The following is a 23,470-nucleotide window of genomic DNA, read 5'->3' as shown; positions in this document are numbered from 1 at the left end:
TATTTAAAAAAAATTGATGATTGTGTCATCTTCGTTTTTTTTTTTTTTTTAATTCTTTAGAGTTGTTAAATTATTTTTTTTTTTTATGAACAGAGATTGTCTATCGTTATTTAAGTAACGTATTGTAATCAACATTTCGCGTCGACGCTGAAAGCATCCGGCCGCGTATTAATTAGTCACGATTCTCAATCTCGCCGCGGTGATGAGGCATCTCCGTGCTCGTTCAAAGTGCATAGTATATAGATACGATATATGAACGTGCCGATCGTTAGATCGTTCCAATTCTCTTCCAGATAATACGGATTGCCTCGTAGATCAGTACTCCCGTACAATACGAGTATCTAGACGATATATCAAGGGCTCGCTCCGCCAAGTCCTAACGCAGAAGTATCTCTTCCTCTCCTCTGCTCGCGAGAAGATATTTCGCGGTTACATTCTAGCGTTCGCTTAATTTTTTTTACCACCGCCGTATCGCAGATACGTTCGAGACTCCCGGTTAGAATCAAGATTAAGTAATTTGTAAAATAAATAAAAAACTAAAAGAAAAGATAGAGAGAAAGAAAGCTTTCAAAGCACCTAATGATTAACACCGATGGAAAAGTTAAAAAATTTTATCCCTCCCGATAACAGATAGCCCCGGGGGAATGATAATCAAGCGCAGATCTCAGATCATTATTCGCAGATTCCATGGAAATTCCGCGATGGTCGCTTACGCGAAATTGACCCAATCGGAAATTCAGATTATTTTCTTAATAAATCGAGCGGTCGAGGAAGCGGGAAAGAGCGGAGGACGCCGCGCGGATTCCGGTCGAGATTCCCGCGAGCGAATAACTTTGCGCATCTCGGGCGCTTTGCTCGCGCTATTGGGTAAGGAAGCGGGCGTGAGTAGGCTCGCGCTCATAAATAAGGCATAAACCGAGCCCGCGAGCTCGGGCGAGCGTGGGCGAAGGAGCCCTTTGTGCGCGCCTCGTACGCGCGATTTGTTATTGCAAGAGGGTGGAAAAGCAAGCGAGGGAGCCGCGAGGAAAATTACCTATCCGGCGAGTATTCCCCGCCGCTGGACGCGTGGGCGTGCGTAGGTATCAGCCCTGAAGAGGGATCGTCAGGAAAGCAGGAGGATAAAGAACGAACATCCGCGGGGGTTGCCGGCACAGCCGCCGTATTTTGTTAATTTATATTTATCGTTTATAATTGGCTCGCTGCCGCGAATCGTCGCATCGCCTCGGCCTTAATTATCCGCGGCTCTTTACGGCAGGATTAATCACACCGCGTAACCGAATTACGCTCGGTAATTACATTCAACGGGAATTCATTTGCGGCTTTACGCGGGATTTATCTCGCGAGCTTTCTTCGCGTTTGATTCTTTTATTTACTCCCCGGCGATATCAGTCGCAACAATTATCACGCGTCGACGGCGTCTAAATTAGTCGATTACTTAAGTCAGAGATCACCACGTATTGATACGCGCACCTAAGAGCAAACAATGTTTCTACTTGTAGCCTGATATGTTCGCGATTTTGATTTTAATCTCCACGCGACAGTGTTATCGGTAGGCCGCACAATATCAGACAACTTAACAAGATCTCGCGTCGATTTTTATAATTTTGTTTAATACGAGTCTTTATTTTTTTTTTAATTTTTTTTTAGCTATTATGCATATGATAAAAGATATTCATATATATACATGCGAAAAATTCTCTCCGCCGGTTCTCGCTCGCGGCAACGCGATTGTTTAATCATATTTTCCAACCCGCACGCACACGTGAGGGGACCGGGCCGCTTGTGGGGAGTTACAATTGTTGGTACATTGTTACACGCGTAACAGGACAGCATGCGCGCAGCAAGTTTTTTGCAAAATACAGACCTCGCGGGAAAGCTCGAAAATTTCTACATCCCTGATGACATTAATTTATCGCCGCGCGTTATTTACGCAACGTACGATCCGCGACTGTAATGGCTTTATAATAACGAAATCGCCTCGCGTCGTGTATCGAGCTCAGGGCCTCTTTAGGATCCTCCTCGCGTTTTTTTTTTATTTTCTATTCTATTTTTTTTAGCACCGCGCCGCGCAAACACCTCGCCGAAGCTAATCCCGTTTCGTGCTTTATCACTCGCGAACGAGCTGCAAATCCGCGGCGCCGATCGAGTGAAGACATTGTTAATAAAAAAGAAAAAAAAAAAATAAATAAAAAAAGAAAGTCATCGATTTTTAATATTATTATCACTCGGTGTCGTAATGTATTTTTAACTATCGCCGCCCGAGTGATAAATTTATCCCCAGGCCGGCGTAAATTATTTTTAATTACATCTCGCACCTTTCCGCTTTGTCGAAAGCTACCGAGACTTTATTCGTACATACGTAGACGTGATCTTCCGAACGAAAACGCCTCTCGAGGAGGGATCAGGTTTCATAGCAAATTACGTATTTTAGTATTACGCACGAGATGGCCAATCTGAAATATCATTACACGGAATATCGTGACGGTGACTTCCGGCACGCTGAGCTATTGTTTTCGACGCTCGATATCACTCCTAGGCACTCGTTACGCGGGTGGTCTTTATCGCTTACGTAACGCTCGACGGCGAGATGCGGATTTCGCGAGATTTCGTTCGATCGCGGAATTGAAATGAGCGACGGATCAGCGGAATCGAGAGGCGTCGAGGACGAGAGGCCGCGGCTGAAGTGCTCGCGTCCCGTATCGATCACAGGGCGAGGTAGTCTAAGCCGTCGAAGGTGTCCCGGTGAGCGAAGCCGCCGTAGGCGACACCCGCGAGCGAGCCTCGGTGTGTGCACCCGCGCGTGTCCGACACGCACGCGTGTGCGCGGCACGCGGGTGGCACGATCGCGGTACCCCGGGTCTACCGAAACTGCTTCCGCTCGGTCTATGCTCGCCTGATAGTGCCGCGATCAAGACGTTTGCGCAAATCGCGTAACGCGGACGCGCATACGCGCTCTCCACGCACGCCGTCCGACGTCGCGTCGTGTCACCTGCCTCCTCCACGCGCAGCCCGATAGATGTAATGAGCGCAGCCGTGATGAGCCGACGCGCGAAAGCGAAAACCGTTCCCTTCGCGGCGCCCGCTGTTCTGGACTCGAAGCGATTTATGAGAACCGGGATTTAATTTTAATTACGTTCTGTTGTAAAGTCACGAGGTGGTAAACGATTTTAAATAACACGCGGCGATGAGGAACAATTAATTAATTCGTCGGGTTAAAATGTAATGTAAAGACACATCTTTTTTAATCAGTGGCGATAGGCGACACGCGAGGGAGAGAGGGATACTTAAATACGTCGATACGGTCTGATAAGTTTGTACGATGATACTTTGCCGATGATACTAACATTTGCGTTAAAGACGACGGGGAGAAACCGTGAAATCGATGAGGATACGGACAGCCGGACAATTAATTTCAGGTTTGACGGCACGCGAAACGCCGCGGCCAGAGCGAAATCGAACGACAGCGCGTCGCAAATCATTATAATCGGGTGCTTCGGATTATCTGGAGCGTCAAGTCCTTTTCCGTCGGAGGCGCGTTCTGATTCTCACGTTTCTCGAACCCTATGAACGAGAGATCGCACGGCGGCGTTACGGAATGTCACGACGATTTATGCATACCGTTCACGCGTGACGCACGTTTTCCCGGATGAGTAACTCCTGAATCGTAGAAAAGGAAATTATCCTAACGGATTCGACCGTGACCTAACGCAGACGTTGCTTTTTCTACATATTCGTCTAATGGTGGCGCGAGAAAAAATTAACAAGGTTTATATTTAACTAGAAGAAACTATGCACGTACTAATTTTTAAGAAACTTCAGTTACAAGTCACTAAGAAAAAAAATCGCGTGACTTACTGATATGAGCATCAGCGGAGTTCTTGAGTTTTGCTGGTGACTGTAACATAAAAAGGAAAAAATTATTGTAGACGTGCCAAAAAATTAATAAGATTAATAAAAAAAAAGATAATATTTTTTTTAAATAAAGATTTAATTTTTAATAAATTTATTCTTACCTATAAGTTGCTCCGCCGATGCAGGATGCCTATCCGAGGCCTGCTCCTCCTCTCAGATGGGACGTGACGAGCCATCTTTTCGCGCACATGTCACTCGCGAACGCGACCGTGATTTTATATTCGCGAAAATTATTAATCACTCGCGCGCGTTTTTTTTTTTTTTCGACGCTGCTGTAAAGAGAAAATCCTGAAAACAAGTTACTGACTTACCCAATCTGCATACAGCGGAGTTGTAGAGTTCTGCGGGTGGCTGTAACATAAAAAGAAATATATTAATGTAGACGTGCTATTAAAATTAATTAGATTAATAAAAAAAAAGGTAAAAAATTTTTTTTTAATAAAGATATAATTTAATAAAATTCATGCTTACCTATAAGTTGCTCCGCCGATGCAGGATGCCTCCTGGTGGGCCTGCTCATCCTCTCAGATGGGACGTGACGAGCCATCCTTCCGCGCACAAGTAACTCGCGAACGCACTTCCGAAAATGAAAAAGAAAATCGTTAAAAAAAACGCCGGAAAACTAGCGGCACTCCCGAACGACCGACGAACCGGCTGCGGTTCGTATGATGACTGATATCGGCGGTAACGGCATTATAATTTCTGTAACAGAAAAAAGATACAAAATAAAAATTAGTCACATGCTGTAAATTAAGTCAGTCTTAAAAGAAAAATTATTTACGCGTTTCTAAATCATTTAATTAATTAAATAATAAAAAAAATTTTTTTATGACTAAAAGAGCAATGCAATTAATTTTATGCAAAGCCGAAGTGTGATCCTTACCTTCGAGTTGTTGCGTCGATGCCCGATGCCTATCCGAGGCCTCCTCCTCCTCTCAGGATGTCGGGGATGTAGATCACACCAAGATCCTGTAACACAAAAATTAATATTAAATTGCAGGAGCGTTCACATTAATATATTTATTGAAAAAAAATTATTAGAGAAATAAGAAAAAAAATTCTTACCGTGGAGCTGCTCCGTCGAAGCACGGTGCCTTTCCGAGGCCTTTTCCACCTCTCGGAATGTCTAGAATCAGATGCGGTGCTTCAGCTTCTCCTCATCTGAAACAGAAACGTGAACGATTAGTACAAAATTATTAAATAACTATATATTCGTCGGTGTATCCTAACTGCGTGCTTGACCGGCAGCCAACATACTCAAAGTTATTACGTGAATACCGTGCGATGTTTTATGTCACGACCTTGCCCGCTTTACCCCGATACGCGTCGCAGAACGGAATTTATACCGAATATTCTACGCCCTATCACTCGGAATGCACTACAGATTTTTACCTGTTAAATAAGTCGCTCTACTTGTCGATCAAGTCTCACTTCGACCGAGCTCTATCCGAACGATTGGCTTCACGCACTAAACCACCCCGGTGATATGCGTATGATACGTTCACGGGGCTCGAACTCACTTTAAAAGAACGGGAACTGTTCGCCCGTATTCTCCGCGTAAAGAGAAAGATAAAAAATGCGATTCGGGATATATCTCCGTACAACGAATTGATCGCCTAGCTTTCGATGCGACCGCGTGCTCTTTTTACCACGTGCCGTATAGCGGTGATAAGCGCATGATATGTTAACGGGGATCGAACTTACTTTAAAGGAACGGGAACTCTTCGCCCGTGTTCTCCGCGTTAAGAGAAGGGTGGAAGATGCGATTCCTGCCAGGATACGTCTCCACACATCGAACAATTATCTTACTTCCGGTCCGACCGCGTGCTTTTTTAACTACGTGCTATACGGTCTGCCGTACGTGTGAGTGTGGTGGGGGAAGTCACGTACTCACGCTACCGCTAGCCGCCTACCGCTCGTACTCCCACCACGCACCACCCTACCTGCCCCGCGCGCTCCCCTCGTGCGTCTCACCCTCACGCAGTTTAACGCGGTGTAAAAAAATTTCTTTTATTTAAATTAATCGCTATTTTTACGTGGCGGATTCTAGTCATTTTAATCGTTTATTTAATTATTTGCAATATTATTTTTCAATCAATACCGGCGTTATTAAATCGCCTACTATAATTATTAAAACAATTATCTATTTAATATGACTAATAAATACTGATGTCGCTTTGACTGTTTAATGTCCGTGGCTGCCCGCAGCCTCCACTTTTCATTGATTTTACAGCTTCTCTTTGTCCGCGGTATACATTAGTTTCTCATGCGAGTTGCATATAATAGCGGTTACGCGTAATGAATATCGAATTAATTCTCGGGTATTAATTTATTTGTTAAAAAGCGTGTCACGTCTCAATACTGGTTTCAGTTACGTTTTGCAACAAAGAAAAGGAAAAAGTCGCGATCGTAAATACGGGTTTAGAACCTCTGCGTCTGCAATTAGATAAGGGCAGTCGGGAGAGCCTTCGTTTCTGACTTCTCTCGATGTTGGTTAGTGTGCTAATCACTCGAGCGTACCGTTAACTCGTCTCATTTCAGCCTTATCGAGATTTATGCACCTCGTGGCGTCGCGTCGAAACGCATCTACGTGCACGTACGTCGGTCCTCTCGTTCGGGCGAACAAGAGGCTGGCAATCGCGCCGACGAAATCAAAAGTAAACCGAGCCGGAAAGTGCATTCGTTAATTGTCCGCAATTAGCAGCGGCATCGTTCCGCGCGTGCAACGAACACGCGAGCCAGATCTCTAAGCAGTCTAAGTAATTCATAAATTTCGATCCAGCGAGATTAAATACTTTTTATTTAATTAAATTAAACGAAATCCGATTGCATCACGCAGAAACGGATTGGTTTTGCCAGCCGTCAGAAAACGCACCGGACAATTAATTCAAAGTAACGCTCGCGTGTAATTCAATTCCGAGAATAATCAGGCGACGACGCTGAGAGGGAATCTGTTTCGTTGGCCATGGTATGATAAGCACATGAATCTTCGTTTCGTTTACTTCATTATGGAAAAAAAAAATAAAAGAATACTTTCTTCGAGAAAAATAACTACTTCCTTTCTGTGACGGAACGAGTAAATTAATATACAACAGCTTTGTAATTAAAAATGTCTTTTTCTTTTCCGCTAAAATTTGCAACAAGGAAGAAAAAAGTGAAAATTCTGAAACTGATAATTTTATAATTGTATTAATATTCACCTCTTGGTTATTATCACCATCATATATCACCTCTATTAAAAAAAAAAAAAAAAAATTAGTGACAATCTTAACTAATTAAATACCTTCAATATTCAGATCAAGGAACGAGTTATTTCTCTCAGGCACACGTGTCGCGCATTTAAGTATTTATATATCGGATAAGAAAGCCGATATCTGCAAAACGCGATTCAGTTATGCGTGCTTTTCGCTGTCCAGGTTTATCAAGCGCCGCCCAGCCTCCGATCGACCGCGCGTATGCATCTCGGGACCGCGTTGCACGTGTCGGCGGATCGGCGGGTGGTGACGCACGTGCCACGCACGTACGTACGTGCGTTCTGCTCTCCGAATAGACGCGTGGCATCGCGGTCTGCACCGGACGTGGTTACGTGCCTTCGACGTGTCTTTTTTTCTTTTTTTTTTGCCGCGGCACCAACTCCACCCTCGAGAGACGGAATACCTTTAGCCTTAATTTCGCGATACTTATAATCGAAAGGAGATTAATTAATTAATAGTAAATTATTTAATATTTTTATAATTAATTGTCCGGTTTATTTAGCTGGCGTGATTGCAGACTTACGGCAACGAAGTTGCAAAGACGCGGAGAATTAATCAAACATCGAGAGAGGAGTACAAACCGGGCGTAGCAGCCGGAGTGGAAAAGCGCGTGAAAGCGAATTTGCACGGTTCAAGCTCGACGACCGTGGCACGTGAACGCGCCGGGGAGTTTTTTTTTTTTCTTCATCTTTCTTTTTACCTTTTCTCATTTGAGCCTATTACGAGAGATGGTAGCCGCGGGAGAACAAAAACCGCGAGTGAAAGCGAATCGCAGTGAGAATAAATGTTAACCGGGCTAATAGGCGAAGTGAATTTTCGTTCGGGGATAAGCCGCTCTCGGCCCTGAAGAATCGCGAAATTATGAGATTCCCGGCCGTTTGAGAGCTACAATTACCCACAATACCAATCAGTGTGTAATAACATAATTATAAGTCGTCGCGCGTAACGTTCGTACGGGATGTCCCACCGCGCCGTGACCACTGGATCCAATTTTAATAGCGGATCCCTTGGCGGACGAGATTACGGCAAGTCTAATTTTTTTTTTTTCTCTCTTTTTTTCTCGTCGCAGGAATTTCATCGTCTCGTTTTTGCTCGGACGTTATCCGATTCGCTTTTCTTTCGGCCGGGGCAGGGTAGCACCGATCGGGCATCGGCGAAGGGAAGAAGCGTGCAAATCCGTCGTAATGGGCTTACGATGCGCCCGCGAACCCGACCGTCTCGAATCGGCTGGATATCAATTAAGTAATTTGTCGAGGACCCGCGCGAGTCCGGCTGCGTGCCGATGATCGATGGGGGTCCCTCCCCAAGGTCGCACCGGGGAGTTCAAGGCCGACCATTTTCTCGTACGAGGAAAGCGGGGCCGAGTGTGCGTGCCGAGCAGAGAATTACGAGATCCACGGCCGAGCTGACGCTCGCTCCCGCGAGACGCGATAGGTGAAATCGGTGCCGTTTAATCGCCGAGAAGTGTATGTAATTTTTCGGGAGGTTTTCTCGACGCCGTAATTACCCCGTGAAATAACAACGTTTCGCGCACATCGGCTCTCGCGTGATTTTTCGCCGCGTAATTGTGCGCCGGGAGAGATTTCACCTGGCGCGCTTGAGGACTCGCCGCCGAGAGAAGAATAACTTTTCACGTCTGAAAACAAGCGAAAGAGTGCGAGACATTTGACACCACCGACTGCCCAGATGAGCAATAAATTTATCCCCCGTGATAAATTATTAAAAATATTTTTTTATCGAACATTGATATTCGTATTAAATGACCGTTGATATTGATTGCAGATTTATCGGATAAAATTAAGATCTATTGTGGCAGCACCCGAGGCGTATCTCGCCCCGGCGTACAAAAGCCTTTATTCATGTCGAGCTATATTGTACATTTTCAGCAGATCATGCATTACCTGTCCCTCGCCTCGTGTCCCGATGAATCTCCCGCAATCTCCCGCCGCCACTTGAGCGTCCCGTTCCTTCCGTCAGTATCTCGAAGTCGCGGGGATGCGCGATCGATTGCGATACGCGTCGTCTTCCTCCCCCGCGGATGCTGCGCGCTTTTACGCGATGCCGGGCTTAACAATCGTAGCTATCACGCACGGTCGATCTAATGGACAGCCGGAGGCTGCCATGGCCTAGACCGTCGAAGTCTCATCGAGGTTTCCTCTTCCTCTTATCCTGTATTCGCCGCCTCTTCTTTCTCGTATAATATCTGCCCATTGTCTCGCCGCGTACAATAGAAACGACTCTGCGGCACTTGCCGAGTGGAGGATTTCATACACACGCGTATTTAAAATTGGAATTTTAATACACCTAAGAAGAAGTATATGCCGATTAAAATGTAGGACACAGTTATTATTTTTTATTTTTTTTTTTATTACGCGTTTTTTTTATTCCGCGATCAGAGTGCACGTTAGTCGTTGTCTTGATATTTTCTTTTTTATCCGTCGCTCGCATTTTCGCTCAAATAAAATGCGTTTCTAGAGCTTGAAAGAGGAGTTGTGCGTTTACGACAGGAAGCACCAGGAAGTTCGCTGCCATAAATGATAGTAATGTACGCATGCATGATCTCTCGTAATAACATTCGCAACATCAGCGCGAATCTGTTCTGCTGCGAAACTCGTAAAGGAAAGAAAGGCACATGACCACCGAGAGATAGAAGAGGAAAAAGTAATGTGTAACAATGACCAAGACCGTCGTTTAACTTTCGTCGTAGACAAAAGCCGTGCTCCTTAGCGATCCTTATTGACGTGATTGCATATCCGCCGATAAGTGTCGAGCTTGCTCATATACTTACCGAGTCATAAAACAAAATTAGGCCTGCAAAAAAAAAACAAAAAAAAAATTAGAACATTAAGATATGCCGGAAGTAAAATTAAATAAAATTAAAACGCAAGAAGAGAGATAAATATAAAAATAATAAAATGTAGAAGAAAAAAAAATTTTTGATCTCGCGTGAATTATTCTGGACAGTTGCAGCTTCTTCAAAAAAAAAAAAAAAAAATTAGAGAACTTAAAAATAATTACGGAAAGAAGGAAACGAGCCGTGCGTCGAGAGTTTCCGTCACGTGCCGGCTTTACGAGCGAGTGAATCGAGTAGCCCGTCCATGGTGATATAATCGTAATAACGCACTCCGGGAAGTAGCGCTGACGAGTTGGCTGCTGCGGGAGGTTGTCGTGAAGGAGAAGAACTAGGAACAAGAAAGACGGGGGCCGGTACTCCCGGCGGCGACTCACGCGGGGCCCATTACACATTGGACACGTGTGCTCACTTTTCAAACGTAATACCGCGTGTGCTCCGCCGCGTGTTTGTTATCCGTGTCGCGCATCTCGCGTGCTATCTTTATCGATCGCGATCGCGATCGCGCGGGCAAGGAGCCGTGCCAGGGGAGAAAATGGCACGAGATGAGCGATCGGAGGCTCGAGGGGGACCGCACAGAAGTTCACGCCACTCGCAATTAGAGTCGTCGGGCATGCAATCCGGGCGAGGTGGAATAGCGATGAATTGTCAAGATATAGCCGCGCAAGTTCCTTCGCCGTTTTAATAAACGGTAACGACGCGGGATTCAACTTTAATTTTAAAACGGAATACTTCTCAACTCAACGCGTACCTAGACGACGAATGATACACTTCTTCTTCTTCTTCTTCTTCTTCTTTTTTTTTTTTTAAACACACGCGAGTAGTTTAACCTCGAATTTTTCTTCGCCTCTCAGACGTCGGAGTTGGCGATCGAGTACGTCAGCCGCACTTTCGAACGCGATCGCGTATACAAACGTCGGCGATAATGGCAGAGCGACAATTAGAGCGGAATACAAGCGGCGAACCGTACGACGCGCGACAAAAATTTATCCGTCTGGTATTCTCTATTCGATCGATGAAAGTTTTGAATTATCCGACCGCGGACTATCAAGGTGTTAAATCGTCGCGAGCCGATTTGCAAGAGCAGCTGAATTATGTACCGACGACACCGTCGGCCTCGGCCGATCGTGAACGCTGTCGTGAATTTTTGACGGAAGGATGAAAATAACTCCTCCGGATTACCGGCCCGTTCTTCGTGGCTTTGAAAGCACCGGCCTTTCGGCCACCTTTGCCAACTCCGCCGTCTTTCACCGGAGAAATTACTCGCAGGAGAACGGGCGTCAAAGCGACCGGCAAACTTTGTGGAAATATGCAACGGAGATGGTCCCCGCTCGAATAATTGATCCCGTGCCTGAAGTGCACGCTCCACTTTCGTAGCCGCTTTTGTGGCCAGGTTTTAAAAAAAATCGGTGAAATTCCCCAGGTGATAAGATAACAGCGACGCGATTATTGCGGTAGCGACTACTTCACCGCGTTCGTGCGCCGCTCTGCCGGCCGTTCTAATAAAAACCGCGATGTGTTCTTAAAATTGTTTTCTTGCGTACGCGAAGAACCGTGCCTCGGGCTTCGAGGGACGGCTTTCCTTCGGGGAAAGTCCATCACGTATCCTAGGAATACCGTCACGAAGGTAAAACGTTTCAGAATAATCGGGCATGCGACGTTCTGAAAGTCAAACTGCGACTTCTGCGAAAGTGCAAGGGACAACCCGGCATATTTTATTTTTTATTTTATTTTATTTTATTAAAGAAAAAAATTCTTTTATCGCACTGACGAGTTACTATTGCGAGGCATCGGTCTTCGAGGTTTTCGCACGCGTAGTTACCGCATTAAAAAAAAAAAAAGGTGGGAAAGGTAATCGTCACGCTGTTAACGCGAGCCGCCGCATATCGCTCTTATCTCGGCGTTGTATCGATCCTTTTACATTTTTTCTTTTTTTTTTTTCGCGATTGAGTGCCATATGTTACCCGACGTTATACACATGTGGCATTGTTTTACGTAGCAACGACAGTCTAGAAGGTTAACGAGCAACCAGTGGTTCTCCTCTTCTTTTTGCTGTCCCGCTATCCCAGCGTAAATCGATCCGAAACGCCGCTGGTTGATTATTATATTAATGAGCTTCGTAATGCCCTTCGGTAATTAATCTCGCGAGATACTTTGCAGCCGATCGATTCCCACGGGGAATTAAAAAGCCGCGAGGCAGGCGGTCGGCAGAAGTGGGCCTGCCGTCGCCGACTGTTAATCGGAGAATCACGGAGATGACGCAAGAACCGTGGTGTCTTCATCGCGCACCTGCCTCGTCACGCAGATGGAAATCGCGCACACCCGCATCCCGCGGCTTCGCGGTGTAGAGCACAGCTTAAACTTTACGCGGCGATCCTTTCAAATCGAGCCCGAGCGCTCTATTCGGACAATTAGGCGACCGCGAATTATTCGGTTTTCTTGAAAAACGTATTGGCGCTCCGCGTTCGGAGTATCGGGAGATAAAATTAACGGCGTCTACGGCGATCCTCGGAGGCTGAGGTAAAAAGCGCCGAAAGTACTTAACGTTTTTCTCGATCCGTTTGCTCAGGACCGCGGACTTGATGCTTAGAGATCGCCGATATTAGATCGTCTCTTCGGTGCAAGTCGCAGCGCATTTACGTTCGCATGCGTGCGCGTAAAACTTGGTTTACGATACGCCGCGAGAAACCTAACGAAGGCAATAAGTAATTAAGCAGCGTACAAAAAATTCCATCGCCTACTGCGGCGCCGACGATCACTTTCGGGCTATTTGCTGAAAAACGGTAAAACGCGGTTCACCCGCCACGTTCGCCGGTATGTTTTCGTCGTTAACTGAGTCGTTAAATAAAGGAAAACGGGGACTGTATCTTGCGGGATAAATTTAAGGCCTGTCGGTGAAAAATTAATTAATTTCAAGCTGAATCTAATGCCAGCTTTCAATCGCGTCCCCGAGTTTTTACGGGATACGCGCGTATGCTTAACATCTCGCGAGATTCTTTACGATTCAGCGGGAAGTGCAGAGGTGCCGTAAGAAAAATTTGAAAAAATAAACACTTGCGCCCAGGCTCGAGATTCCCCGGAGAAACGCTCGGTTTTGCCCGAGTATTTTCCCCCGCGTGAAAGAAAGCAACGATAAGAATTAAGCTACCGAGGCACCCGCGATAAGAAATGACGTAACCGGTAGACAGGACGCTCGCATAAAACTGGAATTTTGCAGCAATCTTCATTAATGTTAGCAATAACACAGCACCCGCTTATCTGGATAATTTACCTCGTATTTATCGCGAAACAATAGACATTTATTCGTTACGTCGCAACGATAATGCCCGGCTTTCCGCGTTGTTCTGCGAAGAGCTCTAAAAGAAAATCACGGCGCCTCGAAATCACGACTTAGCAATTGTCCGCGATATCTTAGCACAATTATTTTTCCAGCCGTTCGCCGACAGATTTTATTCGCGTTTACTCGATGGTATTTCACTTCTTGCGATTTTTGCTTGGACTACTTTTTCTTAATTTCGTAAAGTATCGAGTTCCAGTCTTATTCGACACAACCTATTCTCCCTGCATTTTTTTGTGCTCAACAGCTTGAGCAGTTTTTCTTTTCCCACGTGTCTTTTTTTTATTGAGATTTTTTACTTCGCGTTTCGGTAAAAAAAAAAGAGAGAGAGAGAGAATTTGCTTTTCGCCGAAATAGAATACTAGATCGTATGAAAAATACACTTGGCGTGTATCGTATTACGGCATATCCGACATCAAAAGCTACGCCCATCGCGAACTTTGTTCTGGTTTCAGTCACACGTGCGGGTACGATCAATCGCGAGATCCAGGTGCTCACCTGTGTCCCGTTATCGTTATCTCGTGATCGTGACGACGAAGAGGACTCGTCAACGCGACGTGCGAGCGAATATTTCGCGTACAACGATACCGTTCATCAGCGTACGTCTTTGGTGTCGACGATCGCATTGTCATTCTTCACCGTCGTGTCCGACTTTGATTTTAATTGGAGTCACGGATCAGCGCGATCCAATATCGATTAAACGAACGCGGTCCACGAGGGATTCTCAATTTACAGTTCTCAGCTGGAAATCGGTAAATAGATAATTAGAGGCGATAAGGATTAACGCGAATTAAATTTACGTTCGCTTTCGCTATCGATTTCGACGGTCGGTGCTTCTCGGAAAGGAATAGATTCGAAGTGTCTAAAAATTTTTTTCTCGTCGCCGAAGCAACGAGGCCACAGTTTTATCTCTTACCTATTAAAACGTTTTATTGTCTTGCTTTCAGATAAATGTTTTTAGTGCCAATAAATCTATAATCCAGTGTTGATTGATGAATCACGTAGCTTAGACATTAGAAATATTTTTCTATCGGGAAGGCTCGGTTTATCAACTTTACCGTTCAATAGCGAACATTGATCGTGCCGGTGAACTGATAAAGGAAGTCTCCAAGATAACCGGGTTAATAAATCAGTATAACGTTATGGGAGGAAAAGAGACGAAAGAGAGAATTAATTTTACCGCGGCTCGTAAAATTATCGAAGATTGCACGTTTCGCGGACGCGCGAGCAAACTTAGCAAAGTGTCGCGAATATTAGAACGAAATCAAGACAACGAGTACGCGTTAAATGCTATAAAAAATTAATTACTCGAACCCTCCTCGATCTCGCATACCTTTCTATTTCCTGCCCGACTACGCGGACTTCCGATCAGCGTATCGAGACACCGCTTCCGAAACGGCGAACCGCCGAAGGTGCTCACGCCGTAAAAAGCGGAGGGAGAGCAAGAAGGCCTCGACGAAGTCGTTAAGATGCAATTGCACAACCGAGACCAGGCGCCGACCCGTAGAATCTCGTTTTCTAGGACAATCGCCATTCCCGCGCGCGCTTTATCGGCAAGATCAAGATCGAGTGGCCCGATCGATCGATAACATTCCAACGACGGCGATAGCTCGCGTGTCGCGAGCAAGGGTGATAATACGCGGAAATACGCGGCGTATTCCAGAAAGCCGTCCCCTTTTTATCCTCGTTCGCGATCAACGCAACGTGAGCGACGTTGGTTAATCGAATCACGTCGTCTTCTTGAAAACGTTGCCGTGAAAACGTTGCTACGTTTTCAGGAAACTTCCGTGAGGCGCGATTTTGAGAACGCGAAGGGTCGGCAGCCGAGTCAGCTGACTGGCGACCGCGAGGGTTTTGCGTTTCACCGAAGAAAAGGGACACGGCTCCGCTCGCGTTTGCATCACTGCGACGGTACCATCGGTGGTCCTACCTGTTTCCACCTGGGCGCGATGGACCGACCGCATATAAATGTGCGACGCTCACGCACACAGTTACTATCCCAACGTTAGGCAGACTTTGCGTCTCCTTCTTTCCATCGCGTCGGCTTTTCTTACTTTCTTCCTTCTCCCCGCTTGCCATCTTGATGCAGGGCTGAACTTGCCGGTTAATATCATTCAGCGGTATGTGACTCACGGCGCAAACGGGGCCGCCTCGCGATTCTGCAACAAAAGAAGAGAATAATCAGCGGGGCGAAATAATTTCTAATCACTCGAAAGTGCCTCGCTTCAGAATTTTAATCGCACTTCAATTCTTCTAATTTATTTTCTGCCAGGGTCTTATGTCTTATTTTATACTGTTTCCACTTTCGTCCTGGCTGACTTTATCAAATCACTTTCGTATTTTAGTACAATTTGATTTTATTTTCCGCATCAGAAAAATATAATGGCTTTCGATAGCGTGAAGTGCCGTTTTGAGATGTCTTATAAAAAAATTCGAGCACTTAGCTGTACCTGAAAAAAAAAAATATATATTATTTCTAAGCTCGATAACGAAGAACCTTTCTCGCTGCCACGAGGTCGCGATTGCAGCCAGCCGCGTCGTCGAAGAAATCAAGACCTGGCCTTTGAAAATCCGTGCCTGGACGGCTACGTTCTCCCTTCCACGCACCGTTTCGCTGGTGGGTCGGCAACGTACCGAGTGTTCGTGTTCGTCGACCAGTCGGAGGCAGTCCGTGGCCTAAGTCCGTTGGTATTCCAGCACTTGGTCAAGTCGTCCCTCTCTCTTTCTCTCTCTCCCTTGCCCTCGAATATTATCTTGCGGTGCCCTGGAGAGCGCCGTCTTCGCGTGTGCCTTCGTCTCCTTCGGTTTCCGCCTCTCCTTCGCGCGTGTGGTGCGTTACCTGTCCGAAATGAGACCCGACGGTGTGAAGGAACTCGCGACGCCTCGGTAGGACTGGTCGGAGACCCGTTGAGGATTACCGGACACCGAGAGGATCGCGGGAACGCGCGGAATGCGCGACCAGGTGAAATTCGGCCCCGCCGCCGTGGCGCGCACCTTGAAGAGCCGACGTTGATCCCACGCGCGGCCAAATGCGGATCGTTCCGCGGCGACGCAAAGTTCAGCGAGGAAGAATTCGCGAAGGTAAATGAAAAAATTCGGCCTGATAACCGCGATTCGCGAAGGCTAAGATTCGCCCCGAGCTGAACGGCAGGGAGGACGGAATAGTTTCGCGTATTTCGAAGACCAGCGGCTCGGGTTAGACTCGAATCCAATCCGAGAGACTCGTCAGCTCTTCAACTATTCTCGATGTACGATGTGAATTAAATAACGCGCCGCTAAAGCTCGCGTTTTTTCAAAGCGCTCGCTCGACGAAGCTCGGACGACGGTGTGTTAATTGGCTCGCCAATTATGAGCCGGGGGACGAGAGGTTCGTTTCGCGGCTGATCGCGATCGCTCCGCCGACGCCGTCGACGGGAAGTCATTCGATGGCCGTCACCTGGCTGCCTTTGTACGGCCCGCACGCACGCACGTCCACTCGGGCGGTGAACGCATATGGTGCCGGTTTGTTTTCAAGTATTAAACAATGCGAGCGAACGGCACCGCCGTCCCGCAGCTGCCGCAACAAATGCGGTCGGCGGTACGTAAACGCGGAGGAGAAAGTGCGTTCTCCATTCATCGGCCGGCGGAACCCGCCGCGACGTCGGGCGCGCGTGACGTCATTGGCGAACCGCTTGCGGGGCGGTCCGTCGGCGAAGGTGCCGTGGTACCCCGCGAGATAATTCGGGATGCTGCGTTTTATCGAGACGAGAATCTCGACCTGCTCGGGGGCGGCCCGGGCAACCGCGGCGCGACTATCCGACCGAGATCGATTGTAGCACAAAGAGCCGGGATAACTGTACCGGCTCCCGATCTGTCTCGCGCCGGCCACCACTTGACCTCCAATCGCGCTCGCCTCCGATCGGTGGACCGAAAAACCGTTGGCCGGAGAAAGTCCGGCGCGGGCAGCACACTTTTTTTCGGCGGGAGTCCGTGAACCCGCGTGAACCCGCAATTTGAATCGTATAACGCCCGACCGGGCCGGGAAAAGGAGGCTGTCCTTCGCCGCCGCGGCGTTCGAGGGAACGAGAACGCGGCACGGCTCGTTGTGTCACATTTGTCTCTTCCTGCCGGAGACGTGCCGCGGCACATCCTCCGCCGCGCTTCCTTCTTCGCGTTTATCGAAGCGCTCTTCGTGCCGGCGTGACTTTTCACGCTCGTTATCGCGGCCGACACATTGTTTCCGCGTCGTCACGGAGAGATTATTGACCGACGTTGACGATTCCGTAGAAGCGCGGGTAATTTTCCGGATCTTGGAACTCAGCCCCCCAACTGGGAAAGAACTATAAGTCCGTGATTTGCAAAGGGAGCGCGAAGCAACCTGAAACGCAGATTAATTTAAACTTTTTTTTATCTAATTAACATTCTTCTTATTTTTTTTTTTAATTCTAATGAGCCTATGCCTAAGATGGAAGCCTATTCATGGACTTTAATCAAAGTTCACTCATTTACATTTAATTTATAAAAGAAGAACGATGATGTGTTTTATTTTAAACATGAATTATCTCGGTCTTTAGTTCCTGATTAATTTATTAAAAATTTTATTATTTAAATCACGAAATTTTGTAGAAAGTAATCTTTTTGTTTAAGAAGCTATTTTATTTTTATTTTTCGCGTGCATTAAAAAATCGTTTCTTTCTCTCTCTCTTTCTCTCTATCACTCTCTTCTTTCTTCTCTCTTTCTCAGAGCCAGTATAATTTATGACCAACGCCAACGGCCTGAGAAACCTCCGTCCCGATGACTTGGTAACCTTGTAATCGGCCGGTCCGCGCGAGCTTCTTAAAGGAATTTCACGGAAGGATCGTCCACGCGGTCCCTCCCGTTAACGTTCTCCTCCGGCGAGCACAGGTATTTCAAGTTTGCGTAATTATCTCACATCTCCGCGACGCGCGTGGCACATGATATAAAAGATCTGGCTCTATAAAAGTTCGCGATGAAAGAAGCCTGCGGTAACGCAGCGGAACTAGCTGTCTTCGGGAGAGGAGCCTTCGTTTTCGGCGAAACGGAAAGTCGAGGGGGAAAAAAAATTCAGAGGCTCGAGATCCTCGAGACCAATTTCTCTTGGAGAGATCGATATCGAGGACCCCACATGACGCGATTTAGTCGCGTCCAAAGAAAGAAAAAAAAATATAAAAAAAAATAGAACCCGCACTCACTCGTTAATTGGCGGAGACACGGTCTCGTTCCTCGACGCGATTAGCATCGCGCATTTTAATTAGCTAGGCCGCGGCTTATCGCCTAGGAGACGCTCGGCATCGACGAACCATTTGCCGATGGACGCACCACTGCGTCCCGGCCAATATATCGTACACGTAACCGCCCGTGAAGCTGGGAAAGGCGGAGGGAGGTACGCGCATCCAGCCACGAATAAACCACGCGTAATCGCGGGTTGCACTTTAGCCTGCATCGCCGTTAGATCGTTCGCCAAGAGCGGCGTTAAATCGACTAGCGGAAAGTGCCGCTTTGCGGTTTCCTTTTCTGGCGATGCGAGCCCCGCTGCACGCGGAAACGGAAATCTCGGACCGTAAATCCACAGGAATTTTCTCACTCTCAAAAAAAAAAAAAAAAAAAAGAAAGAAAAAAAAGAAAATTTATGGAGAACGACAGAAAGCATAGACTCGTCATTAAAGTCACTCGCGAAGGGATCCCGGTAGTAATTGATGCTGTAATAATGACACTCGGTGCACGTCATCGTGCATGACCTAAAATGCAAATGCCTGGCACCCTTGCGCAGTCAATGCGTCAAGTTGGAAATTGTTTGCCTGACAATAGACCGCCGTCGCCGATCGTTCCTATCGCGCGGGCCATGACTTACCGGTTCTCCAGTGGTCGGGTCAGAAATCCTTCCGGTTCTAGAGCCGGTCCACCCTGCATCTGGATGAGCAAACGCGAACGTCTCTCTTTCTCGAGTCAGCTCTCGGCCCTTCTTCTTTCGCGGAGCGAGGGCTGAGACCGACCGGCATTGTTCTTCGATTTTACCCAGACGTTGACGGTATTCATCGGCCTGCGCGTTTGCATTCGCAAGCACGATGAGCGTATATCTCGACGCGATCCGTATTGTGCAACGCGAGCCATTTACTTCGAGAGAAACGGAGAGTTTAGAAGAAGGGGAAAATCCGTGGGAGATCCCACAAAGGGATCTTTCAGTCCATTGCCGCGATAAAAATTACTTGATCTCCTTATCTGCAAAATAAACACGCCGCTGTAATATTTTCTTTACTATTTTTTTTTTTTTTTTTTTTTTTTTCATGAAGGGAGGATTGATTTAAATTATTTAATGAATGACATTGTTACGCAATTTCGTGATAATGATTTAAAGCGCGAACATGCTATCGGAATTTATTTTTTCGTCTAATTAATTTGCGTTTTTTTTTTTAGATGGAAACCGAAGTCCGAACGCTCAAACAGGAACTGGCGCGGACTCAGGACGCCCTGAAGACCGCCACGAAAAAATGCCGGGAGCTAGTGAGGGAGCTGGACCACCGCACTGCCGATCACGAATCCGAGAGGATTCTGCGGGATCAGCAGCTCTCGAGGATACTGCGGGCGTTGCTGTTTCTGGAGGCGCGCCTTAAACAAGAGCAAAAATCGATCAGGCAGATGCTCAGCGAGAAAGATAACGTCATCAGGAATCAGCAGTTGGAGATCGCGATGCTCAGGCGATATACGAAGAACTATATTAAGAGTAAACGCGATCGAAAAACGCCTGCTACCGACATCGAGATCAACGCTAACGTCGATAAGGATCTACAGAAAGACTTCGGGAATTTGCAAGTAATTAGAGAAGCTCGCGCAATAATTAGCAACTCTCAATTTATAAATTCTATACCTTTCACATTTTTTTTTAAATTTTATTCTCTTCGTGTACCTTCTAAGTTTTAACCACTTGCTCTAATTATTTTTAGAGAGAAACGCTGCAGGAGAGCGGTATTGGCAAAGAGATCGCGAGTCTAAAATGTGAAATAATCACACGACTTAACCCGGCATCGTCTGGCATCTTGGACGAGCTGGACCGTAACAGCGTGAGGAAGACGCACAGTTTTGCCGGTAGCGATATCTCGAAGACCAGTCTGACCAGTAGCGAGAACACAGACGCATCCATCGTCACGACGACGACGGAGGGCAGTCCTTCGTTGCTCAGCACAGAGGGCTTTTGCGAGGGCGAGAGCACGGACGTGTCGCCTGGGTCGACTCTAAACAAATGTTCGAACAGATGCACGCCAACGACGGTGACCGACAGCGAAAACGAGACAACGATGATTCTGGACGATGAGAATTTAACGGCGGAGGATCGGACGATAATAGTGCCGACGAAGAGCAGAACAAAGGCACAGAAAACGTCCAAGTGTCCTGACGTGATCGAAGCGGTCGGTATCGCGAGAACCGAAAGCAAAGACGATGGGATGGACTGCAATTTTGTTTCGGAAGACGAGGAGCAAACTAATAGTAGAATAAACAGTCAGGAGGGAGACAAAGAGGAACCAATTTACATCAACGCTTGCAATGAAGTGAACGAGAGGAATTTGCAGCGGACAGAGCAATCTAGAACGAAAGATGATTATAGCAATAATAATAATATGTACGTCACGAGCATTTCTGTTAAAAATTTTTGTTAAAAATTTAATTATATCTTTTGTTACATTTTTTATTATTTTGTAATAATAATTTTTCTTTTTTGGCAGTGAAACGAAAATTGGAACGTCCGAGTTGACGGTGGAAGACGCTAGTGGAAATTGGTACAGCGATCCTGATGAGGATCGACTGAACGATGACGTATTCAGGCACAGCACTTATCGGCCGAATAGCAATCATAATTCCGTGTTAGAGTGCGTGAATCAAATCCTGTTGCAGGATATGGAAGAGGAGGAAACTTCGGTGCTGTCGATGCCGCGCCGGTTCAAACATCGCGGCAGAATTGTTCGTTTTCAGCCGGCCAGATTGTCTGATATCGAATCTGTGGGCTCAGAGATGGAGAGAAAGAACTCTGAAGACTCCGTTTCAGATAACAAAGATTTGTCAAAGGAAGAGGAGACAGCGGAAACTGAAGCGAACGCGTCCGAGGATGAGTTCGGTATGAGAATTGTTCAAAAGGAGTCGGACGACGATAATTCCAAGGATTCCAAGGCGATTCCGTTAGTCATTATCGAGCCCAAGATCGACGTCGAGGAAACGAGAAAGATTTTAACGAAACCTCTAACAAACAGTCCTCCTTTAAAAATGGAAAGAATCGAAGAGAAGGCCTGCTTGCAAATGTCCGCGAGAGGATTAACTATTGCCAAGAATTTGGATTACGAAGATATAGAATCGTTACCGGAAATAACAACGACGTCGCCGACGCCGCCCAGAACACCACCAGCGTTACCACCGAAACCACAGTTTCGTAACAACACATTGATTTTGAAAAAAATACCTAGTCCATCGTTTTTAATCGATGAAAAGAAACAACAAGATTCAGGAGGAGCGGATCCTATAAAAAAGAGCATTTTAGGATTAGTATCCTCTTCGTCGTCAAAGGCGGTGAGGAATCTGAATTTAGAGGAAGCCAAGACTTCAGCCAGAAGCTCGGCGAGAGAAACAAAGGGCCGCGAAGAAGGTGGTTTTTGGAAGAATAGATTCAATCACGTACGCTCGTCCTTCCAGGTACGACAAAAGGAGGCGGATCAAGCAAAAGGTGCGGTCAGAGTGACAAATATCGTTCGGCATTTCGAAGAGTTTAAAATCGGCGATCCCGAGGAGCAAACAAAAGACAGAAATCGTCCAAAGGATCGTCATCTCGAACTTGAGCATGTAAGATCTTATATATATAAAAAAAGAAAAATTATTTTAATAAATTATGCAATTAAAAAAATCTTTTTTTTCTTTCTGCAGGAGTTTGACATCCGACAAAATTTCGAGGAGTTTAATCTGGACGAGTGTGATTTGTCGGACGATCCTGATCGACCCGAGGGTGACGGATCTGAAAAACTTGGTCACGCAGGACTTAACAGCGCTGGTCAAAATGAGAATAGCATTGCCAAAGACAACAACAATGTTCCTGCTGTGGGCAACGGTATCGCTAACAACAATAGCAACGGTGAACTCGGAAGCAGCGGATACGATCATTTTTTGGAAGCGACCGGCCTTAGCAATAAGTCGATTCTAACGCCTTCAAGATTGCTGAGCAATCACAAGAGCATGCTGAAGCCGAAAGACGTCAAGTACAAGAGCAGGATTAAGGCCACGGCGGTATTAGAAAGGCACGGAGTACAAACTACCCCGACTGGCAGTACGACAACGACGCATGTTAGACATTGGACTGGACCATTTGTCTGACGATTGGCCAGTTTTTTGCCGGCTAAGAACGTTTTTCGCACTTCTGTGTCAGCTGATAATTCACCGGTAAAAGCTCACTTCAGAAAATTTTGATCTTTTAATTAACTGACTAATTGAACATTTTTAATCGCTGTCTGTACAGCAAGTGACTTTCGCTCGTAAAGTGCAAATGGAATTTTATACAGTATTGTTCAAGGAACAAGAAGTTCTTAATTAAGAACGAAAAAAAAAAAAAAGAACCTTGCTTCCTTAGTATGTTACAATGTTAATGTATAGATAATTAACATATATACATATAAAAATTATAATATTATTTTTCATACATTTATAAAAGATACATGAGTCGCTAGATTTTCAAGTTACACTTTTAGTGGTTAATTTATTTAATCCTTCCACGATAAGATGTTTATAAAATGTTGATCTAACTATTTCTGCTGTGAAATTATTTATTAGTCTTTATATGATGTATATGTGAACAATATATTGTCTCAACTTTTCTTTTGGTATTTTAATTTATTTAAACCTTTTTCCCGTGCAATTTAATTTTATTTTAATTCATCCTGCAAATAATAACGTCGCCGATCTTTATAACCTCGAAATAAATTTATATTCCGACAGTCTTGACAACTTCTCAATTTTAAAGGCTCATGATGGACCAATCAGGTAATAGAAATTTTTATTGGTTCCAACAAAATTTACTACGAGCCGCCACCGACAACTCGTTCCCGCCGATTGTGTGGCCGCAATAGTTGGTTGCATTGGAGGCG

At 46.0% G+C, this 23,470-nt stretch overlaps 1 protein-coding gene across 5 annotated transcripts in view; it reads left to right on the top strand.

Annotated features, from left to right (window-relative positions):
* Positions 1 to 23,200, top strand: part of LOC139104215 (interaptin) — a 31,008-nt gene extending 7,808 nt beyond the window's left edge. For 2 of the 5 annotated variants that reach the window (XM_070659558.1, XM_070659557.1), the window contains exons 2-5: positions 19,770 to 20,165; positions 20,297 to 20,970; positions 21,074 to 22,178; positions 22,260 to 23,200. In XM_070659558.1, coding sequence (XP_070515659.1) covers positions 19,770 to 20,165; positions 20,297 to 20,970; positions 21,074 to 22,178; positions 22,260 to 22,703 — 2,619 coding nt within the window. In that variant the 3' untranslated portion in view covers positions 22,704 to 23,200. Of the gene's footprint in view, positions 1 to 16,157; positions 16,436 to 18,077; positions 18,240 to 19,769; positions 20,166 to 20,296; positions 20,971 to 21,073; positions 22,179 to 22,259 lie in introns of those variants that run through there. The other 3 variants (XM_070659560.1, XM_070659559.1, XM_070659561.1) reach the window with 3 other exon arrangements.
* Positions 23,201 to 23,470: the final 270 nt, after the last annotated feature.

Source organism: Cardiocondyla obscurior, linkage group LG07 (assembly GCF_019399895.1).
Source record: "Cardiocondyla obscurior isolate alpha-2009 linkage group LG07, Cobs3.1, whole genome shotgun sequence".
NCBI lineage: Eukaryota > Metazoa > Arthropoda > Insecta > Hymenoptera > Formicidae > Cardiocondyla > Cardiocondyla obscurior.
The sequence above is the reverse complement of the archived record's forward strand: the minus strand, read 5'-3'. Positions and strand labels throughout refer to the sequence as shown.